Source organism: Triturus cristatus, chromosome 8 (assembly GCF_964204655.1).
Source record: "Triturus cristatus chromosome 8, aTriCri1.1, whole genome shotgun sequence".
Classification (NCBI taxonomy): Eukaryota; Metazoa; Chordata; class Amphibia; order Caudata; family Salamandridae; genus Triturus; species Triturus cristatus.
In genome coordinates this window covers 69205374-69228896 of record NC_140591.1, presented here as the reverse complement: position 1 = coordinate 69228896, position 23523 = coordinate 69205374, and the positions used below count along the sequence as shown (strand labels likewise).

At 44.4% G+C, this 23523-nt stretch overlaps 1 protein-coding gene across 1 annotated transcript in view; it reads right to left on the bottom strand.

Moving 5' to 3' along the window:
* CFAP44 (cilia and flagella associated protein 44) overlaps window positions 1-8743 on the bottom strand; it is a 557576-nt gene extending 548833 nt beyond the window's left edge. The window contains exon 1 of the mRNA XM_085621005.1: window positions 8687-8743. Coding sequence (XP_085477131.1) covers window positions 8687-8738 — 52 coding nt within the window. The 5' untranslated portion in view covers window positions 8739-8743. The remainder of the gene's footprint in view (window positions 1-8686) is intronic.
* Window positions 8744-23523: the final 14780 nt, after the last annotated feature.

Here is a 23523-nt window from a genome sequence, read left to right as displayed (position 1 = left end):
CCAGATCCCGGGTAATTACATGGAAAAGGCCAGCTGCCTTGTTTTGTCTTACATTTCAGAAAATAAAAAAGGAACACATTGGGTCAGAAATAAATATAGACTTGTTCTTGCACTAATTGAAATGCATTAACAAATCTTTTTCCTACAAGAAGCAAAACAAAGATACACAAAAAATGTCCAATTCTATAACTCAAAATATGAACTATCCCCACAGAAAATACATGTCGTTGTGCACTGAAATAACAGTTTAGTAAAAATTAGTTGCTAGTTGATTCGCCTCCGGTTCCTATCTGGGTGCCGGATTGGGGTCAAGAAAAGGAGGTGTGCTTCGGGTTATTCTGTAGGAAGTTGGTTTGTCTTGGTCTGGATGTTGACATTGGGACTTCAAAACAACTATCTGTGTTGGAGCTGCAAAATGATCTGAGATTCTAGACTAGGCTTCATCTGATGAGCACCCTTGCAGGGTCATTCAGGCTCCAGTATCATTTTCAATAACTCCTTGTAAAAATTGATTCTGAGTCTGGTTTTGGATGTTTTAAGTTATCGTTTATATCAAGTGCAAAAACCAAGTCATTTACATTGAATGCAAAAAAACCTTGCAGCAAATAACATGTGCCCTGAGAATTTGAGTGTGTTTTTGCACCTGCTTTCTACATCTGTGGTAAAAAATATAGAGTAACACGCGCAGACTTTTTTGCAGCTATCCATTTTGCATGCAAATAGCCCATTTGTAGCATTTTAGATCAGTACCTCACGACCAGGTTAGTGACTGGGATAAAACAGAAGCAACATTTTCTCAGTATGAGTAATAAGAGCCAAACATTCCAAGCATTCAAAGTACTATTATATAAAAAGTCAGGACTGATTGAACATGTCGCATACCAGTGACATCATGCGACTGGACAGCTATAACTGTTTACTGCATAAATGTTGGCTCTAATCATTTATCTGTGGTGATCAAACGCAAAACCTCAGGAGGATCCTCTGGAATGCCCCTACCTCCTGCAGAGTTTTCCAAATACTTAGGGCCCGATTATGAAGTTGGTGGGACTGCCACCAACAGGCCGTCGGTGGCCACCCAACCGACATTCAGCATATTGGTCCAACCACTGCATTACGATGCAATCGGTCGAACCGCAGCAGACGGAGGGACCGACTGACACCTCCATCAGGGTGTAGGAGCCCATCGGAGCGTCGGTCCGACCGTAATCCCTACAATGGGGGGCGGAGCATGCGGAATGGGACTTTGGGAGCCAGTAGCAGGGCCACAGTCCCAGGGGACTCAGTTAAGGGCCCAAGGGGGGCACAAGTGGTGCCCCTCCAAACATCCATGCACCATATGCCAGGCACCACATGATGCCTGGCCACGGTCGGACTAAGAACTCTAAGCAGCCCTGGAAATGTTATCCGACCACCCGTGGGGGACCAAGTGTGAAGCACTGCTGCTTTTGTTACTAGGGGTAAATATTGTAGCACCACTGCAAACCCAGCCCTCACCGCTGCGGAATCAGCCCCTACCCTTCCAGCCTCCTGGGGAAATGCCTGATGCCCGGTACGGCCAGTACGGCCCTGTGCCTGGCACACGGTGCATGGATGTTTCCAAAATGCCTTTTTGTAGCTTGTGCTGCGGCCCTTTTCCAGGCCGCAGCACAAGCCACAATAGTAAAAGGCATTTTTACGACCGCCTAGACAGCGGTTGCATTGCATTCGGGCGGATGGAAACGCTGACATATAGTCGGTTGGACACCTGCCCAAAACAATGGCAGTCAGATGCTTGTCCAACTGCCATCGTAATAAGGCCCTTAGATGTCACAGTAGTAGTAAAACCAAATTAATTTACTGTGACAGGTACTTGGGTTTATTGAAGACAACATACTAATTTATCTCATTAAAGTATCACGTTTAAAGCGCTGTCTTTTGCTTTCAAATGGGAAAAAGAAGGGGATATCCTTTCAGTGGCAGAATTGCCCCATTTGTAACTAAGAAAACTGGCCTCAAATCCCAGCTCCACCACTTGCCCAAACTGTGTGATCCTAAGCAACTCACTTTATTTCAACTTGCCTAATCTTCTTTTACTACCCAATTCGAAAGTACTTCGAAGGAATGCAGTTATATATATGGGCTATACAAAAACCACACTTACATTTGGTTTGATAGGCAATACCGCTGAATATAACAACAAAACTGGCCATATAAACACTGCATATGCTCTTGCTTCACTCGTGGCAATGTCGCCAGGGAGAAGAGATATTCTTGAACGATTCTAAGTTAATTTTTCTAAACACTATTACTTTTAGTATGTCATACCATGCAGTTGACGTATTGTTATCAACTGAATTGCAAAGTATACACATTTTGAAGGAATGTGTTGTAGAATGAAGAAAATACTCAGGTGAGAAACACGTTTATTACGCATCACCAACTGGTCCACTCTATTCTCTCACAGCAAGTGCCCCAGGGAGGCTGCAATAGAACGTTCATAACCAGCCAGGGGAAGGTACCAACTGGGCAGGAAAGAGGGGGGGGCAGAGCATACCAAGATTACAACACCTCTCCCTGGGCAACCATAAATGCAGCAACAGAAATAAAAGCTGCAATCTAAGGAATCACATAGTCTTTGTGCCACACAGGTCTAGTAGTGTTCCTAGTAGAACTGCGAACCTGGTCGTGGTTCCTAGTCAACGGTGCATGAGTACCGCCTTCTTTTGTAGGAGGGCCACATTTTACCACTTTGTCCATACCCCATGTTTGTCCATTATCCAAATGGACCACATTCCTTCCAACACTTGCTATTTTGATAGGCTCAGAGAACCTAGAAGCATTCCTCCTTCTGGCAGGTGGTAAGTCTATCCGAACCCAATCACCTGACACCATTGACGGTACTTTGACGCTTTGTTTCAAATCATATCTCAACTTGTACTTTTCCTGTTGTTTCTCAATTTGTCTCGCAATGTTCGACCTGTCTATCACGCAGTTGTAGGTCTTACATAACCATCCTGCTGTGAGAATGGTCTTAGGCTTCCTTCCCTTCAAAGATACAAAAGGAGAAACATGAGTGATAGTGTTGGGTGCCGTACGGTATGACCATATCATTTCTTGTAGAGCTTGTTTGGCTGGAATGCCAGTGGCCTCTGCTCTTTGTATGCATTCTTTAATGACTCTGTTCATACGCTCCACAAGACCATTTGCTCTCGGACAATACAAAGCTGTTTTCAAATGGTTGATGCGTAGGCCAGCCAAAAATTCCTTCATCAGCTCTGAGGTAAACTGGACTCCATTGTCCGTTACAATGGCATCCGGAATACCTTCTTCATAGAAAGTGTCTTTTAAGAACTGGATCAAAACTTTAGTATCAATCATATTCACCCATTTGGTTACCACCCATCTTGAGTGATAGTCTATGAGGACCAGTATAAAGCGGTCCGAGGCTTGTCTTAGGTTTAACGGTCCTATAATGTCTAATGCCAGTTTGGCCCAGGGACGATCAGGAACTTCCACGGGTGATAAAGGAGGTTTCCTAGCAGACAGAGTCTTGTCACTCCTAGCACAGTCTTCACAGTTTTTCACCATTTCCTCTACTTCCTTGTCCATGCTGGGCCACCAGTAACCTTCTCTTACTCTGTTTTTAGTTAAACTCCTCCCTAGATGACCCACATGGGCTAGGGAAATGATTTTGCTCCTCATCCCTTCAGGGGGTACAATTTTCTCCCCCCTATGTATAGTTCCATTGATTTCAACCATTTCATGTCTAACTTCCCAGAATTTCCCCACCATGTCAGACAACCTGCTCTTTTGCTCTGGCCAACCGTTGTGGATGCATTCTTTTACAGTTTTCAAAGTTTCGTCTAGATCATTTTGTTCTTCCCATTCTTCCTTAGTCAAACCTGTTACTTCTAATACAATCACATCACTTTCCTCCTCCTTACCATCATCGTTGACTTGTAAAGGGGAACGAGACAGGAAGTCAGCAATTACATTTGTTCTCCCAGGTACATACTCTACCCTGAAATTGAACCCTTCCAAACCTATCATCCACTTAGCTATCCTTGGGGTTAGCCTAGTAGACCCCTTGGTCGTGAATACATACATAAGTGGCTTGTGATCCGTTTTGATGGTAAACGGTATCCCCCACAGAAAAAACTTGAAATGGTTAGCAGCCCAATAACAAGCTAGCGCTTCTTTCTCGATGACCGAGTAGTTTTGTTCCGCACCTTTTAGTGTTCTGGATGCAAATGCTATCACTTGTTCAGTATTTCCTGTTTTTTGAGTAAGGCTGGCTCCCAACCCTTTATTACTGGCATCCGTGGAAAGGTACGTAGTTTTAGTAGGATCAAATCTACCCAAGAAAGGAGCTCGGGTAATGCAATCTTTTATGTCAGCAAAAGCTCCCTTACAATTCTCATCCCATACAAACGGTACTTTACTTTTGAGAAGATTCCTTAACGGTTCTACCCTTCCTGCATAGTTTTGAATAAACTTAGAGTAGTACTCAGCTAAACCTAAAAAGGACTTTACTTCTTCAACGTTAGTGGGGGCCGTAGCTTCCTGTATTGCCTCCACTAAGTTCATTTTAGGTTTGATACCTTCATTGGAGATGGTGTGTCCTAAATACTCTACGGACTTTACCCCTATTTGGCATTTGTCTCTTTTTAATGTAAGACCTGCTTGGCTCAATTTAGTAAGGGTACTTCTCAACCTGTCATTGTGTTCACGTTCATCCTTTCCAAATATCAAGATATCGTCCTGAAAGCACATCGTGCCAGGGGCCTCCTTAAGTACATGCTGCATGATTCTTTGAAATGCAGCTGCTGCCGAGGCCAGCCCAAACGGCATGCGGCGGTACTGAAATGCCCCTAACGGAGTTACAAACGAGGTCAGATGTCTGCATTCCGGGTGTAACTCGACCTGGTGGTATGCTGAAGATAAGTCAAGGACACTAAAAAGACTGGCATCTTTGATTAAAGTTAGAATTTCATGTATTCTGGGTAGCGGATGCCTATCTACCCAAATTTCCTTGTTTAAGTCCCTAAGGTCAATGCAAAGCCTAATGTCCTTGCTGGCCGCCTTGGACGTGATAACAATTGGAGACAACCATTGGGAACATTCAATGGGTTCTATGACCCCTAACCCAAGCAGTCTGTCTAATTCTTTTTGTAAAGGTTCATGCATTAAATGAGGGATAGGCCTCACTTTATGTGCAATGGCTTTGGCCTTGTCTTTCAATTTTATGCAATGTTGGTAGTTCTTGAGTTGGCCCAATTTATTAGTGAACAACTCTGGGAATTCTTCACAGATGGTTTGACCACACACCGATCTATCCACTAAAAGAACTTGGTCAGTGCTGTTAGGATCTAGCTTCATACCTAGATCTTTTTGATGTCTCCAACCAATTAAGTTAGATCCTTTCTCTGACACATAGATTTTCCCAACTGTGCTTCTGCCTTTATACTCAATCCTCATGGTGGTCATACCTAACAATGAGATAGGGTCTCCCCCATACCCTCTAAGTTTTATGTCAGCTTTTTCCAGAGTTCCTACTCTGTTAGGAAATAACCCTTCGAACACTTTACCATCTAACAACGTATATGGGGAGCATGAATCAGCAAGGACATTTATCAACTTATTGTCAACTGTGATGGTGCATTCCGGAAAGTTAACGGTACTGTCCTTGTCTACTACCTGAAAAGTAAACTTAACATCCTCTGGTACATTTTCTGAATCCACTAAGGAGACTGTCATAGAATTATTATTGCACACTCTGGCTATGTGTCCTTTCTTGCCACAGTTATGACATGTAGCACCCCTCGCCGGGCAAGCGGGACTATTAGCCAAATGTGCAGGATTACCACACCTGTAACACTTAAATTTGACACTTGAGGTGCTCATATTTTTTAGTTTAACCTCCTTTTCTTTAGACCTCTCTTGCTTGACAATAGCATTAACTTCATGACATTTAGTTTTAGTATCATCCCCCACATTAATCTCTTTTATGCACTCCGCTGTGTGCTCAATACTTAATGCTATGTCCACTGCTTGTTTCAAATCCGGATTACCTGTTAACAATTTCTCCTGAATTTTATGGTTATTAGTACACCTGACCAACTGGTCTCTGATAAGGGAATCAGTTAACCCTTCGAACTCACACGTATTGGATAACCCCTTAAGAGCAGCAATGTATGATTTCACCTTTTCACTCTTGCCTTGAACCCTTGAGAAAAATGTATGTCTTTCCAATACCACATTTATTGCTTTCCCAAATTGTTTCTCCAACTTATTCATGGTAGCCAAATACACATTGAAATCTCCTTCACTACCTCCTTCATCCTCTGTATCAGGTCCTTCCAAATTATTATAAATCTTCCTCCCCTCTATACCTAGATTATGTAGCAAAATATGTTGTTTTCTGAAGTTAGAAAATTTTTCTCCTCCTATCGCAACTAGATATGACTCAAAAATGACCCTCCAATCTCTCCAACATATGGCAGGATCCCCTTCTTCATTGGGGAAAGAGGGAGGTAACGCCATGTTTAATGCAGCCATACCTGACTGGACAACACCCCTTCACAAAGTGGAATATTGACAAAAAACCAATTAGTAGAAAATTACACACTAGATAAGCAGGAATAACACAAAGAAAATAATTGCAATTAAACAATGCGATAAATCAGCAATACAATGCAATATAAGGACAATGTGCAATGCAAACAGAACATAATAGAATGCCATAGAAAGAAAATCCCATGACAGGCTAATAAGCTGTGCCCATCAGCGTTGACGAAGAAAACAAACTGTGCCTGTCAGTGTACAGAGTAACCACACAGAACACGTTGAATGCACTTTGATAAAAGACAGGCGAAAGGCTGTGCCCATCAGCGTTGAGGAAATGTAGGTACTGAATAACAGATATATTTTTTGACTAAGATTCTGACTGGAATCCGCTGAAAAGACCAGCACACTCTGATGAAAGACAGGCTGACAGCTGTGCCCAACAGCGTTGAAAACAATTTTGTGGAAACTGAATAACCGAATATAAAGTATTTTCCTCAAATTAAATTCTGACTGGAATCCGCTGAAACCAACAGCAAAACCACCGGGGGCGCTCACGTGACGAAATCTCCTCAGGACCCAAAGGATAAGGAGAGTCGCAGAGGCAGACCACTCGATATCCTCTCTTACACGACGTGAGACCCAGGAAATAAGCCTCGCTGAGGAGAACAAGAGCGCTTCGTAAACCAGCTGAGGAAAGTTGCTGGAAGCGTAGCGGCGTAAGGCGACAGCCGCGATAGCCCCCCTGATGGAACCCGGTGAAGAGCAACAACAACAGCGATCACCCATGCACCAACCAGCAGTGTGAAGGAACGACAGCAGCGGCAGCGCCGGAATGAAAGGCTGTGAACAGTTTGGAGGGAACTAGCAGTCAGCCGCGATAGCCACCCTGATAGAACACGGTGAAGCGCAATTACACAAGCGATCACCCATGCACCACCCAGCAGCGTGAAGGAACGACAGCAGCGGCAGCGCCGGAATGAAAGGCTGTGAGTGGCAACAGTTTGAAGGGACAACCAGCAGTACAGGCAGGCTAAATATGCCCGAGGACACACTCCTGCTACTTGACATCAGGCGAGGCGAAAAAGTTTCTGGAAGTCGTACGCTGCCACACAGCCTGCAAAACCAACACTCACTTGAATAGAACCGGACTGAACAGAGTCCTGATCGGTGGTGAGAAGAATCCTTAAGGCAGAAGGCAAAGAGCGGATGGACGAAGAATTGCTTCAAGCTGGGGATGGTGATGCACTGCCCCCACGCAGCGTTCGTCGCCAGTGTTGTAGAATGAAGAAAATACTCAGGTGAGAAACACGTTTATTACGCATCACCAACTGGTCTACTCTATTCTCTCACAGCAAGTGCCCCAGGGAGGCTGCAATAGAACGTTCATAACCAGCCAGGGGAAGGTACCAACCGGGCAGGAAAGAGGGGGGGGGCAGAGCATACCAAGATTACAACACAATGACACTTTAAATCTGAAGGAGTCGTTATCATATGTGGCCTGGTGTTTGTTGTGTGATGTAGGTGCCACCGGCGTGCCACATTCTAACCACGTGTTACTGTTTCAATTGCAAATGGCGATTCTTAGATATGTGACTCCACTAAAGCTAATGAGGGTATGTTGGTTGGACAAGGAACTATGTACCAACATGTAAATCATACTCCGAAAAGCTGGAGCCTGATGTGTGTGTGGATTTTGGTACATATGTATTTCTGTACTGAACCTACTTTCTTGGTATTGCTAATGTAAATTAATTGCCAAAGTGCATGTGATTGCTACCATTATGTGTATGCTGTTACCCTTTGGTGCCCTGTCAGTTTAAACTAAGGAGAAGGCTGACAACTTCAGCCAGTTATTGCTTTTTAGCCAAAACAAACCAGTACGTTTTAACAGATATTTACAATATTAAAAGCAACCAATGCCATAATTTTTGAAATGGCACATTGAGCTTCTTCGCACTCTGAATTGTATACAGTGTGAGATGTGTGCCTCCCAACGCCTCCATCTGTATCTCATTGCCCCGTGCCCTCTCGAGAGAGCCCAAGGAGGAAGCTAACACGTGAATAAAGTAGACGATGGCATTGAAACGGCGCACCCTATCACCGCCCTATCAGTCAGAGAATTCTGTGAGCTGCCTACCTGCTGGTGCCTCAGCACCCTCTGCTCCCTCTGCTGCCGCCGGCTCCTCCATCTTTGTTTACAGCGGTGCCAAGGGAGATAGAGGCGTCCTATCTGTAGCCATGGAAACCGGCAAGTGGCCTGATGGGTCTTGTAGTTTCGAGTTGAAACCAAAGCTACGTCATTTATAACGGAGCCTCCCTGCTTCGTAAAGAATTGCAAAAAGTTGCTGTCGTTTTCAGACAGGAAATTCAGAGTGCATCCGAGCAATACTTTTACTGGATTATGCCCCATCATAAGTGCTTTTTATGCAATATTTCAATACAATAATTTAAATGAGATTCGCTCAAAAAATAGCTTTGGATTGTGATGTTCTGTATTAAAATATTAAAAATATATAGGTTCCTTGTATGTTATCAATAAATTGGTGAATTTGTCTGAAATCTTTGCACTTGCAAGATGGCCGTCGCATATTGATAAATTAGGCGGAAACATGCCACCGAGCCGACTGCCTGTTTCCCCATGCCCTGCACGTACTCCCCTGGAAGGAGCGTTTAGCACGCTCACGTGGCGGCCATATTTGAATTTTGTATTTTTTCAGTTCGCGCAATGGCGCAAAACGTAATCGACCCAAGATACACTGGTGGTAACTGATGAAATGTGTGCAGGGGACAGCTGCCTCATCACACGTAATATAGCAATTGATACAGAAGGGTCTAAGATTTAAAGTCATCAATGGGACTAGGGATTACTGTTCTGTAATGATGGTCTATGCCTTGCTGAACAAGCCTATCTGCATCCTTTCAAGAGATATTTGTGGGTTATCCCACAAACACACTTTAGTACTTGTAAAGTTGTCACATAAAGCACTCGAGACACGTGTGATTCTTTCCGCTGTGTTTATTGGGATATCACACAAGCAGTTACTCCGAGGAGCGCCGGCCAACCCTCTGTGCCCTCGCTGCAGCGCGCTCACTCACCCCCGCCTCCGCGCTAGCTCTGCGCGCGCATCCGGCGCCAACGCGCCGTGCCGACGTCACGTCTGCGTGACGCGGTAACAACTAGACCGCTACATATCTCCCCTTTTTTCCAACCCAAAGTTCAATCACTTACAATTCGCAGTCCAGTTCAAAGTCGTGGAACCTGGAGGGCCTTACAACTTGTCTACCGCTCCTGGTCACCTTACCACTGCACTCTCGAGTCACTTGGCTCTGTGTTTCTTCACGTTCTGCTCCTACATTCATCTCTCCTCCACTGTTCATGTTACCTCTCGGTCTGTCCATATCTGCCTCTGGTGTCTCACCCCTTTGATCTCCTACTTGCTCCTCTCCAGCTTCCGCTTCTTCCCTTTCTTCACTTCCACTCGCCTTGTTCCCTTCGTCCACGTCTTTCGTGCTTTCACCTTCCGGTTCCCACTGCTCCCATCTCAATATCTTGTTGCACCGGGCCATGCGGTCCTGCGACCACACATTCCCATCGCTGAGCAGGGCCGCTCTATCGTACACTTCCTTGACCTGCATGGGCTTGCTGTACTTGCTGTCTCCTTTCCTTTGTAGGGTAGCCAATTTTACTCTCACCCATTCTCCTCTCACTAACCGAGTGTCCTTCACACTCCTCCTCTTGTTGTAATTATTGGTGTAGATGGCTTGTGCTCTCTCCAGATTTGCTCTTACGACCGCCGGAGACCATTCACTGGTCACTACCTTCTCCTTCCAGATTCTGTTGTCGTGCGTGAAGGGTTCCCGCCCTCTCAATATTTGAAACGGGCTGAACCCCGTACTCGTGGGCGTTATTCGGTAGGCCCACACCATATTCTCCACCGCCTTCTTCCAGTCTTTGTTGCAGGTGATGGCCGCTTGTATGGCTCCCATCACCACCCTGTTAAATCGTTCCACTAGACCGTTCCCTGCTGGATGGTAGATGGCCGTGTGCTTTACCAAGATGCCATTTCTCTCCATGAACTGGTTCCATTTCTCTGATTTGAACTGGGGCCCATTATCACTTAAGATGGACTTGGGAATTCCCTCGCGGGTGAATGTCTCCGATAAGAACTCCAGGATGTTCTCCGTGTCCATGGATTCACTCACTTTTATCTCTGGCCATTTGGAATAACGGTCGATGAGAACACACACATATTTCTGTACGCTCTGGTCATCCAGCACCGGCCCTAAAATATCTATCGACAACTCTTCCCAGGGGTTTGAGGGAGTGTCGAATTTCCCCAGTGCTGGGCGTAAGGGCCTCAACGTTTTGTCGGCCCCTTGGCATTGGGGACACTCTCTGACGTGTCTCTCTGCTCTCATGTCCATGCCTGGCCACCAGTAGTTCTGTTTCGATCTGGCCTTGAGTTTCCCAATCCCCAGATGGCCGACATGCAATAAGTCCAGCAACCTGTTGATGAGGTTCGTCGGGGGGATTACTCTCTCTCCCCGGTAAATGAATATGCCCTCGTCTCCCACCGTCAGTTCTTCTCTCACCTCATAGAAGGGTTTGAGGTTGGGTTTCACCTTTTTCTTATCAGGCCACCCTTGGGTGATGTGCACTTTTGCCTCCCTTAGGTCAGCATCTTCTTCATAAGCTTCCGTCCACTCTTGTATGCTGATGATCTTCTCTTGGTCTTCTATGAGAGCCACCATCTCTCCTCTATCCGCTGGGTCTTCTTCTCCCGGCTCCATGGCCGCCGCTCGGCTCAGGTAGTCCGCTACTCGGTTCTTGTTGCCAGGGATGTACTCCACGTCGTATCTGAATTCCAACAATTTTAGGGACATCTTCGATATCCTGGGCGTGGCGCTGGCGTGTCCGCAAGATGTTAAAACCTTCACCAACGGCTTGTGGTCCGTTTTGAGCAGGAATCGGGTACCCCATAGGAACTGGCGGAACCTCGTCATAGCCCACACTACCGCCAACATCTCTTTCTCAATGACGCTGTACTTGCCTTCTGTCTCCGTCAGTGCTCTGGAGGCGAAACTTATTGTTTCCATGTCCCCACTTCCTCGGTCTTGCATAAGTACAGCACCTAACCCCTTGTCGCTGGCGTCCGTGATGAGTATGGTGACGCCTTGTGGGTCATACCCCTTGAGTGGTATTGCTTCCAGGATCCCCTTCTTAATGACTTCAAATTCCGCTTGGGCCTCCGGTGTCCATTGGAACACCGTGCTTTCTCTGGTCAGCCTCCTCAAGTTGTAGGTTTTGGATGCGAATTGTACCACAAACTTGCTGTAGTACTCCGCCATCCCCAGGAATGATCTAACCTCCTCCTTGTTCTTGGGTGGCGGTGCTTCAACAATGGCTTTCACGTTCTCCCTCTTGGGTGTGATCCCCTGTTGCCCTATTTCGTGGCCTAAATAGGTCACTGACTGTAGTCCCAAACGGCATTTCGACCATTCCGCCGTGAGGCCTTTGGCTTCCAGCGTCCGTAGTACCTTATCTAGTGTCCGGTCATGGTCCCTTCTATCTCTGCCCATCACTAGTATGTCGTCCTGGAAGTACTGTACGTCTTTGCAGTCTCTGAACAGTTGGTGCATCATCTTTTGGAAGACGGCCGCCGCTGAGGCCAGTCCGAACGGCATGCGACAAAACCTGTAGCACCCAAACGGGGTAATGAACGATGTGAGACTTTTGCTGTCCGGGTGTAGCGCTACCTGGTGGTAGGCTGACGTGAGGTCGATTGTGGAGTACCACTGGACTCCTCTGGTTCTCGCCAGCATTTCCTCTATCTTGGGAAGGGGAAATTTCTCCACCACTATGTTCTTGTTGAGTTCCCTCAAGTCCACACAGAGTCTGACCTTCCCGTTGGGTTTCATCACGACCACCAAAGGCGCCAGCCATTCAGCACAGGTTATGGGTTCTATGATGCCCTTCTTCTCCAGATCTTGAAGTTCTGTCTGGACAGCTTCCCTCACTGCAATGGGCACATTCCTCACTTTATGTGCTACTGGTGTGGCTCCTTCCTTAAGTACTATTTTGTGTTGGAATTTCTCCATTTTTCCTACTGCGCCCCCGAACACTTTTGGGTAGTTCTTTTTCCATCGATCCATGTCCGGCCATTCCTCCTGGTCTGTGAGCAGGATCTGTTCCTTCCCCCCAGGGTCGAGTTTTATGCCCAGGTCGCCCTGGTCTAACCATCCCAGGACGGAGGGTCCTTTCTCGGCCACATACAGTTTGCACCATGCTGATCGACCTCTGAACTCGAACAGTAGACGTCGGAAGCCTAGCATGGGAATGCGATCCCCATTATATGTTACCGGTCGTATGTCCAGTTTCTCCAGGCCAGGGCCCAACACATTTTGGAATTGATCTACCCACACTGCTCTCTGTATGATGGTGAATGGGGATCCGGTGTCTGCCACGACCGAAATTGTTATGCCGCCCATGGACATCTCTAGGACCGGTTTGGTGGATCTCTTGGCGTCCACGCTCAGTACCTGATCGTATATACACAAGACAGTGACCACCTCTTCCTCCGTGGCTTCTTCCTGATCTTCTGTGCTTTGGTCCATATAATTCACCACTCCTTTCTGCTGTTTCTTCCGACACACCTTCTCGTAGTGTCCCATTATACCGCAGTGCATGCATTTTGCTCTGAAGGCCGGGCACCGTCTGTCGTGGGCTTCGTGGGACCAACTTCCGCACCTGTAGCATGTTTTCTTATTCTCGCTGTCCGCTTGCTTCCCTTGCCATCTGCTGGTCCCTTTGGCTATGGGTGGTTTGGGTTTCTGGTCCCTGCGGTGGTCTCCCTCTTGTATCCTGTTCACCATGGTTGGTGTGACCGTTTCTTTCCTGGTAGCCTCGGCGCACCTCTTTGAGAGTTCGGCCCTCTTCACTATGACCATTACTTCTTTGAGTGTGGTGTCCCCGCTCGCCCACAGCTTGTCTTGCACATTTGCACTGGTGGTGTGCATGATCACCTGGTCCTTTATGAATTCGTCTTCCCACAGTGCATACCTGCACGGGGCTGCTAGCTTCCGTAATGCTGCTACGTACTCTTCGATGGACTCCCCCACTTTTTGTTTCCTTTGCTGAAAATTGTATCTATCTACTGAGACACATACGGTGGGGCGGTATCGCTCATCTAGGTCTTCCACCGCGTGCGCATATACATCATCGTCTGTGTCTTCTCTCTTCGTGGGTACCAGGCTCTTGTATATCCTCAGTCCTTCTGGCCCTAGGTTTAGTAGTAGGATGCGTTTTTTCCTCTGAGGGGTGAATTTTTCTTCGTTCTCGTCCTCCAAGACCCCTATAAAATTGTCTATGTATTCCTTCCAATCTTCCCATTTCATCATTGGTTCACCAGGTTTCGTTAGGAATTGCACCGGTGCTATCGCATACCCTGCAGGGGAGCTCATCTTTGCTTCCTTGGTGCTCGTTCCGTCAATAGCTTTGCTCGGGGGGCTACCTGGGGTGTTATCGTTGTTTCTTGTGTGCTTAATCCTCTGGGGGCTCTTGTCACTGGACCCCTCTTCTTCCTCTTTGGTAGCCAGTGCAGCGCTCTCTGTGCCTGATTACGTGCGAAGGCGGCTCGTATGCTTGTGGCTGTTGTGGACGGTGTCGTCCCTGCAGCCTGTATGTCGTTCGGGTGCTGTTCCGTGGCTCTGCCACGCTCCTCGGTTGCTCTGTGCTTTGGTTCGACCAGCGCGGTCGGCTAGGGCGTGTCCCGTGGCTCCCTCTCCGCTCCAGGCGGCCTGTGCGGTGTTCTGTTCGGGCCTGGTGGCCTGGTAACGTGTCTTCCTTCGACTCACGGGGCCACGTGGGGTGTTGCCCTCTGCTGTGCTTCCCGTCGGTCCGGTTTTCGTCCCGACCTCGTCGCCACTGTAAAGTTGTCACATAAAGCACTCGAGACACGTGTGATTCTTTCCGCTGTGTTTATTGGGATATCACACAAGCAGTTACTCCGAGGAGCGCCGGCCAACCCTCTGTGCCCTCGCTGCAGCGCGCTCACTCACCCCCGCCTCCGCGCTAGCTCTGCGCGCGCATCCGGCGCCAACGCGCCGTGCCGACGTCACGTCTGCGTGACGCGGTAACAACTAGACCGCTACAGTACTGGCTAGCGACAGCTCTTGCTATTGCCAAACATCATAATCACAAACATAAAATTAACGAATTCGAGTCTGATTTATTACTAAAAGTACGCGTCGGCTCAACATCCTGTGACTAAGCAATCACTTAATCTCCACTTGTCTAGAAAGAAATTGAATGTCACCTTGTGTAATGTAATTGGTGCTCCAATACCTTTGCGTCAAGTTCATATATAAAACATGCAAAATATATATAGCAGGTATTTTGTTGTTGCAGTTTTATATAAACTCAACTACTGGCGGTCGCCAGTAGATAGTTATAGTTAGGACCGTGTTTCCATAGGAAATCTGAAAATTCTATTTAGAATAACTTTCGCGCCGGTTGATGAATCCTCGCGAAATTTTCAAAAATAATGGGGCGCTCAGCTCCTACCCTGAAAGTCTCGGGGTGATTCGTCAAGTGGGGGCCGAGAAAAAAGGGGGGTCCCAAAACGCATGTTCTCCATGCATTTTCCCATAGGACCTTTAGTCGAAGGTACAGCCCGAACGGCTGAACAGAATTACTTGAAATTTGGCAGAGAGGTAGTCCTCAGGTCAGGCATGTGCCTTTTGCATATATGGTGCCAATCTGTTCAGTAGTTCCTGAGAAAATTGCAGTTAAAAGCACATGCATATCTATAGCCGCGCACCGTACGCGCACCGTACGCGCATGGTGCGCGCACCCTAACGTGCGCGAGCGTAATTCTGATTGGTGGATTTATGTCAGTCAACATTCAAATCGGTCGAAATCAGGAAGTGTCGGCCGCCATTTTGTGTGTTGTGTGTGTGACAAGGAAAAAGAAAGGAGGAGAACGTGAAAAGGGGGCAGGATAGAGAGTTCCTGACCCCCTAGCCTTTGTCAGGGGGTCCCTGAAGGACCCCGAAGGGTGACATTTTTTTTTTTTTTTTTTTTTAAATCGCGGGGTGCGCGCACTGTGCGCGCACCCCCAGCCGCCATTTTGAGTTTTAGATGTAGAAGAGAGTTAAAAAAACAAGAGGAAAATGTGAAAAGGGGACAGGGTAGAGAGTCCCTGACCCTCTAGGCCTTGTCAGGGGGACCATGAAAGACCTCCTAGGTCTCAAAAAAAAAAAAAAAATTAAAAAAAATATCGCGGGGTGCGCGCACGGTGCGCGCACGGTGGCACTAAAAACATTAAAAAAATAGATTAAAAAATCAAGTATAAGTGTTTGGGTGTTGGTTGGCTCTAAAAAGAGCCGTTGTGTTAATTGATTGTTTTATGGTACCTATAAGTAAGTATCGATCCAGTGTCTAAAGATCAAGAGGAAGACTCTGTTCCCTTCATCTGTGAAATGTACTGTTGCTCTTTGGATTAGAAACATTATGTGCTGAAGTTCTGACGTCTCTACACACACAACTGTTACATGATCTAATGCTATGCTAGCAGGCAGAAGTCATGTTGGGGGTAGAAATCATTTAGAAAGAGTTAAAATATGCAAAAAAAAAAAAGTATGTTTCAATTAAAAAAAAAAAAGGTGCAGACCGTGAAAAGGGGGCAGGGTACTGAGTTCCTAACCCCCTACCTTTTGAAATGAGGTTCCTGAAGGACCATGAAGGGTGAAAAAATATTTTATTATATTTAAAAACACAAGGGGTGCGCGCACGACGGGGAAAAAAAATAAAAAAAATGATTATGAAAATAAAAAAATTTAAGATGTAAGGTGGCTCTAAAAAGAGCCGTTGTGTTAATAGAGGGACAGAGGAAGGAAAGAGTGGCAAAATTATATGGTGCCGCACTTGTGCTGCTGTATCTTATTATCTATTAGGGGAATGCTGGACTCCCCAAAATCAATAAGAGCATAACAAGTATTGCACCGTATATGCACCCTCTCAAACATAGGGTGAATGTCCAGAGGAGCAGAAGAAGGTGACGCTCCCACCGCAGAGGAAGTGCTCGGCTGAGCTGCCGATGATGTACTCGGCTGAGCTTCTGCGGATGTGCTCGGCTGAGCTGCTGGAGGGGTTTCTCTAGTAGCTCGAGCAAAAGTCACAGGATGTACATCCCTAATGTGCCTGAACATAGTGAAGATACTAAAAGAGTACTTCTTCTTAGGATCTCCTCTAGATAAGACACGCCCACAAAGTTTGCAGGTGACTTTGGGAGCATTGACTTTCTTCTGCCCCTGTGGAAATGTAAAATATTGCCAGACAAAAGAATCTTTCTGTTCCCTCTGTCTCTGTCTGACAAGGCTCTCCTGCTCACTCCCAGAAGATGACTGCTGCTCTGCCATTGTATCACAGAAACAGTTCAGCTCCTTCTCCCAGGGAATCAGAAGAAATAATGAGGGGAATGCGTGTGGTGTTGGAAGTTTCTGGAAATGAAAGAACTTTAAACCAATGAAAAGTGTTGTTTCTCGATCACATGACTTACCGTGCGCGCACCGTACGCTTACGGTGCGCGCACGGTACAAGTACGCATGTGCGTACGTAAGACGCGCGCATGCGCGTACGGAACACGCACATACGACGCACGTGCGCATGCGCATTAGGGGCACGCGCACATGCGCGTATGGCGGACCCGCGTAAGGAGCACGCGCACATGTGCAAAAAGAACACGCGCGCATGCGCGTACGGAGCCCGCGCGTACGTATCACAGACGAAGTACGCATGCGTACGTAAATCACGTACGCATGCGCACACGGAGCACGTAGCCATGCAAACTACGTGCGCGCACCGTACTTGTACCGTACTGTGCGCGCACCGTAAGCTTACGGTGCGCGCACGGTAAAAATCCCTTAAAAAAAACAAAAAAACAATGCTTAGAGGTTTGTAGAAGATATTAAATATGCTGTTGAACTATATCTAAACATTTTTTTAAAAAAGGTGAGCCCTTCCATATTGCAGGATACAGTAAATCTATAATTATATACATAGTTAGCATATTGTTAAAAAAAAATAATAATAATAATAATAAATTCAAAAATTAGCATTCAAAAAACCTTGCAAATTCACTGAAAAAACCATAGGTTTCACACACGTTATAGTTAGGAATTAGCATTTAAACAACCTTTGAAATTCACTGAAAAAACCATAGGTTTCACACACGTTATAGTTAGGAATTAGCATTTAAAAAACCTTGCAAATTTGATGAAAAAACCATAGGTTTCACACATGTTATAGTTAGCTGGACATTTCGCTCGTAAAAAAACAACTTACTGGAGGTACCTAGTGGTCTAGTTGGACCCTAGAGACCCTCAGGATTCAAGGGGACTTAATCTCCCAACTTAACCCCTTCTGTGCCACGCCCTTTCCCCTCCTGTGCCGGGCGTTTCCCACGCAGGTGGGTTTCATGAACAGATAGTCTCGTCATGGGCACAGCGCGACCGTGCTCCATTACGAGACTATCTCGTCATGGGCACAGAAGAGGTTAAAACGGCTACAGGGCGTGTTTACACAGTGGGGAAGGGAGGGGACGGGGCATGAGGTGACGTGTTCAAACACGCCCTGTGGTGCGTTTTAAGAGGTAGTTTTAATCCCCTGCCCTATTATATACTAGGGGCTTACAAAGGAGGTCATGCTAATCACAGGGGGACCCCAACACATAGTGTGCCCTAGTGTATGTAGGTGTTTTCACTGTATTCTGAGTGTCTTTTAACATAGCACTGGCTCTAGGACTGGTTAGTCAGACTCAGTTACCACCAGTATCCGTCTGAAAAAGTTGAGGGTACAGGATGATCTTGCAACAAGGCTTGTTTCTGCTCTTCTGTTTGTTCTTTCTGCACGTTATACTTCTTCCTGCACTTTTCTTCGTCTTTGAGGACTTCTGTTGCTTCTTTCTGCATTTCTTTTTTTTCTTTCTGTGCGTTTTTCCTTCTTTCTTCACATGTCCTATCTCTGTAGGCATAGCTAGAAATGAGCATTTAAAAAACCTTTGAAATTCACTGAAAAAAACATAGGTTTCAGGCACGTTATAGCTAGGAATTAGCATTTAAAAAACCTTAGAAATTCACTGAAAAAACCATAGGTTTCAGGGGCGTTATAGTTAGCTGGACTTTTCACTCGTACAAAACCATAGAAATTCCCCCGTTATAGTTAGTTCAGCTAACTATAACTCGCGCGCCCGCAATCCACTGCTGATGACGTCGCATATTACATCACTCATGACATGGTCAGTGACATCACTCATGACATCACTCATTAAGCTCTAAACGAATGTTGATGATTCTAATAAAATATGCTAGGGAAGACAGAAAGACAATATTGAAGGAAATAAAGATCTTGGAAGAAGAAATAATGAAACATAAAGAACAGGAAGCAGTCAACAAATTCATGACTGATCTGAAAGGGAGACTAAAACGGCATGAAGATGACATAAAAGCGAGAAAACAACGAAAGCTGCATCGTGATTGCTGTGACTATGAGAGTGGAAGAATCTTAACTTATAGTCACAAATATGACCATCTGTACGAAAAGCTTGCACAAGGAGAAACAATAGAGGATGTATCTGGAATCACAAGCGCAACTGACTCTATAACTAACAGTGATCCAGAAGGAGATATACAGGAATCAAATACCAATGAATCAACAATAGGAGTAAGACAACAGACTAATTTTTTAGAAGAATATCGCCTCATGAGAACAGGGAGGCAGATTCCAAGAACGGTCCAACCACCAAAAGCGAGAGGGAGAGGTCGAGGATAACAGACCAGAGGAAGAGGAAGAAACAAGGAAGAAACTGGCGAAGAAGACAGCGAATCCGACAAAGGATCAAGAAGAGGACGAGGACGTGGATACAGACCAATGGGAAACAAGAAGAGTGGTCAAACACAGCAGAAATAATGGAAGACTCAATGGTAAATAAAACTATTGTGAATTTATCTTACAAACCAATAACAATGGAAGAAAAAAGAACACTGTGTCTAGGTCTTTCATTTTGTCCCACAGGAAATTTCAATTATCCTGAAACCAGAATTGACATCTTTAAATTTGTACGTAAACTCAAGTTAAAGAAATGGCACAATAACAAATGGGTAAGACCACCTGATGAAATTAATGAAAGCAATATAACAAGGGATGAAACACCGTATACCAGCATAGGTGACTTTAATACTTTAACAACCTTAGTAGATCTATATGATGATCCCGAATGCCAAACGAATATAGAAGAAGACCAAATTGTTACTGACTGTCCAGCACGAACTGGATTTAAACCTAAGTCTGTATTCTATCCCACTACACCACATGACAATATAGATGCATTTCATGAAACTGTAATGAAAGATCTAACCAATTTCCGCATGAAAACAAGCAAATCCTCATATAAACAACCCAAAAAGAATTTCACTAAGAAACAATGGGATTTTGTAAAATCACTAGCAGAAGATGTTAATCTTATAATTCGTCCTGCGGACAAAGGAGGAAATATTTTTCTGTGGGATCGCAGTCTATATGTCAAAGAAGCACTCAATCAATTGAATGACACTAAATTTTATGTGGAGAGCAATATGGAGGAATATAACAATAGTATAGTAGAAATTTGGGCGATGCTATCATCATGGAAAGATCAAGGCCTTCTACAATGGGAAGAATTCTGCTACCTTAAAAATGATTATCCAAAACTACCTAGTTTCTACCTATTGCCTAAAATTCATAAGAATGCTACTGTACCACCAGGGAGACCAATAGTATCATCAATTGGGTGTGTTTCAGAACACATATCTAAATATGTAGATCAGTTTTACGAGATTATGTGGTAACTCTTCCATCGTACACTAAAGATACCAAGGACTTTCTAGGGAAAGTCAATGACATAGTATGGGGAGATGATTACCAACTCATTACTATGGACGTGAATTCATTGTACTCTATAATAGACCACGAACTAGGTTTGCAATGTTGTTTTCACTATTTGAAACAAAGAAAAGTCTGTTTCTTGGATCATACAATGATGTTGTTAAAAATGATAAGATTTTGTTTGACACACAATATCTTCATGTTTGATGGTCAAATGTTTAAACAAGTCCTCGGTACAGCTATGGGGACTTGTTTCGCCCCAAGTTTTGCAAATCTGTTTCTTGGGGTGTGGGAGGAGGAGGTACAAAGAAACATTGACCAAACACAAACAGGAGAGAGGATAATCAAATGGTTAAGGTACATTGACGACCTTTTCATTGTATGGAAAGGAGATGAACATTCGGCTACCACTTTCATTAACAACTTGAATATGAATAACTATAACTTGAAATTAACATACAATATAAGTAAGGTAGCCATTGAATTTTTGGATGTGACAGTAGAAATCCGTCAAAATAAAATCTGTACCAAACTACACAGAAAAGAAACTGCTGGGAATAGTCTTCTCCATGCTCTGAGCAGTCACCCTGAAACTCTTAAATGGAGCATACCATTCGGTGAATTGCTCAGGGCAAGGAGAAACTGCAGTACCATTGAAGATTTCTGCATTGAACAGAAAATCATGTTGGAAAGGTTTAAAGAGAGAGGATATCCTAAATGGGTATTGGAAAGAGCAGTGGAGAAAGTTAAAAAGATCTCGAGAGAGGAAACTCTGATAGAGAAACCGAAGGAGGTAGAAGAGGGGAAAAACCAACCCAGAATAATCCTCACATTCAATGCAGAATCCAACAACATTGCTAAAATTCCTAATAAGAATTGGAGTACTCTGAAAACTGAATCCAGTCTTAAGAATGATCTACCTTCATGCCCACTCATAACATATAGAAAAAGCAAAAGTCTGAAAGATATTCTAATGAAAGGCGATATTTCCAAAACTTAAACTAACACACGTTTAAATTTGACAGGATTTTTTCCGTGTGGACACTGTAAAGCCTGTCGTAACAGCCCCATGCGAAAGAAATACAATACACCAGTTGCAGAAAAGAATATTGAACAATTTTTAACATGTGGAACTACACATGTTATTTACATTCTTGAGTGCCCCTGCAAACTAAGATATGTGGGGAGCACAACTCTGGCAGTTAAAAAGAGAGTATTGGAACATATGCGCGCGATAAACAACAAAGACCCACATTGCCCTGTGGCAAGACATTTTGCTGAATACCATCTATCCAATAACTCACTTCTATCTTTCTTTGCAATCGAACAAGTAAAATTCAATAGGAGGGGTGGGAACAGAGAACTTAAACTTAGACAGAGAGAATCATGGCACATTGTCAACTTGCAAAGCAAATATCCTGGGGGATTAAATCAAGATGAGGAACTGAATGTACATTTACGAGAGTAAATTCCTATAATATATTCTGTACAATTGAATGAACTGTATGTTTTTGCAGAACAAGAACTACATTTTATTACTGTTATTAGAATCTAACAATTTATATTTTGTTTTAATTATAGGAGGAAAGGAAGGGGCTGACTCCGGAAGGGAATCGAGATTTACCCCTACCCTTTTCTTCGAAAACATGGACATTGAAACATATGACAGATAAGAAAACCTTTGTATTCCTAATAATATATGTTGGTTTATCTCTGTTTAAATTGCTTTGAAGAGGGAATAATTAGGTGGCACAAATAACGAATATGTTTTTTTCATGCAAGGGTGTTGATCTTTAATTAAGGTGGGGAGGTAACATTGGACTGCAACTATGGGAGGATTAACCAACAGTGGATAATCTTTTTGACACTATGTCGACGAATAGTGTATGATTATCGAGAGGAGTCTATTGAATTTTGGTGTGTTTAGAATCTTACGATGTTCTCTTTATTTACACTATGCCTATTTGAGAATTATGAATTTGACACTATGTCAACCTCTATAGGTTATTGAATCATGATGTGGTTAGAAACAATCTTCATTATTTATAAGAGCACTATGCCTAATAATAATGACGAATTCACAGGGCCTGACGTGGACTAGTTTAAATATGTATAAACTATAACTGTAATATTGTGAACTATATAGCATGATAATAACACTCTTAGCATGAGGGGTTACAGCGCACTAAGCTGAGTAAATGATCTGTACCATGTATGTGACTAGCTTAAAATGGCTGCTGTAGTAACAGACTCTTTGAGGACAATTACAGTCCACTTTCTGTTTCTCTACTGTTGGAATTCCCTGATGGTATATATGTAAACTTTACCCACTGTACAATGTGTGAGCAAGCCTGTTGTGACAGGCGAAACGCGTTACCAAAATTAAATGATCTGGTGAAGGATTAGCCCTATTGTGGTCGTGGCAATTATTTTGTTGAGAAATGTATATATATATAAACTAATCAATTCTGCAGAGATGAATTACTTTTCCCTATTGCTAATACCATGTCGTCTATGATCTTCAGCCAGAACACAAAGGAGCCTCTCAATCCTAGGTTAATAATGACGTACAACAAACAAAGAGACTTAATTAGTCGTGTCATAAGAAAAAATTGGCATATTGTACGTTCTGATCCCATAATTGGTGAACATCTTTTAGCCAATCCTGCCATCACCTATAGGAAAGCTCCCTCATCTAGTGATTACTTAGTTAAAAGTAGTCCGGAAATCTCTGCGAATAAAAACTGGCTATTAAGCTCCAGAGGTTTCAAGAAATGCTTCTCTTGCAAAGCCTGCAAATTGGGTCTAAACAAAAATTCATTCACTACCCCATTTAAATCAGCCCCATCTACAATCTCCAAATCTCTGACATGCAAATCTGAATATGCAATCTATGTGTTGGAATGTGCTTGGGGACTAAAATACATTGGCAGCACAAAGCTGCAAGTCCACAAGCGAATCCTCCAACACACTAGAGCCATAACTAACGCAGATCCCAGCTATCCTGTTGCCCGTCACATAAAAGAAGTCCACAACAACTCAGTACAAGATCT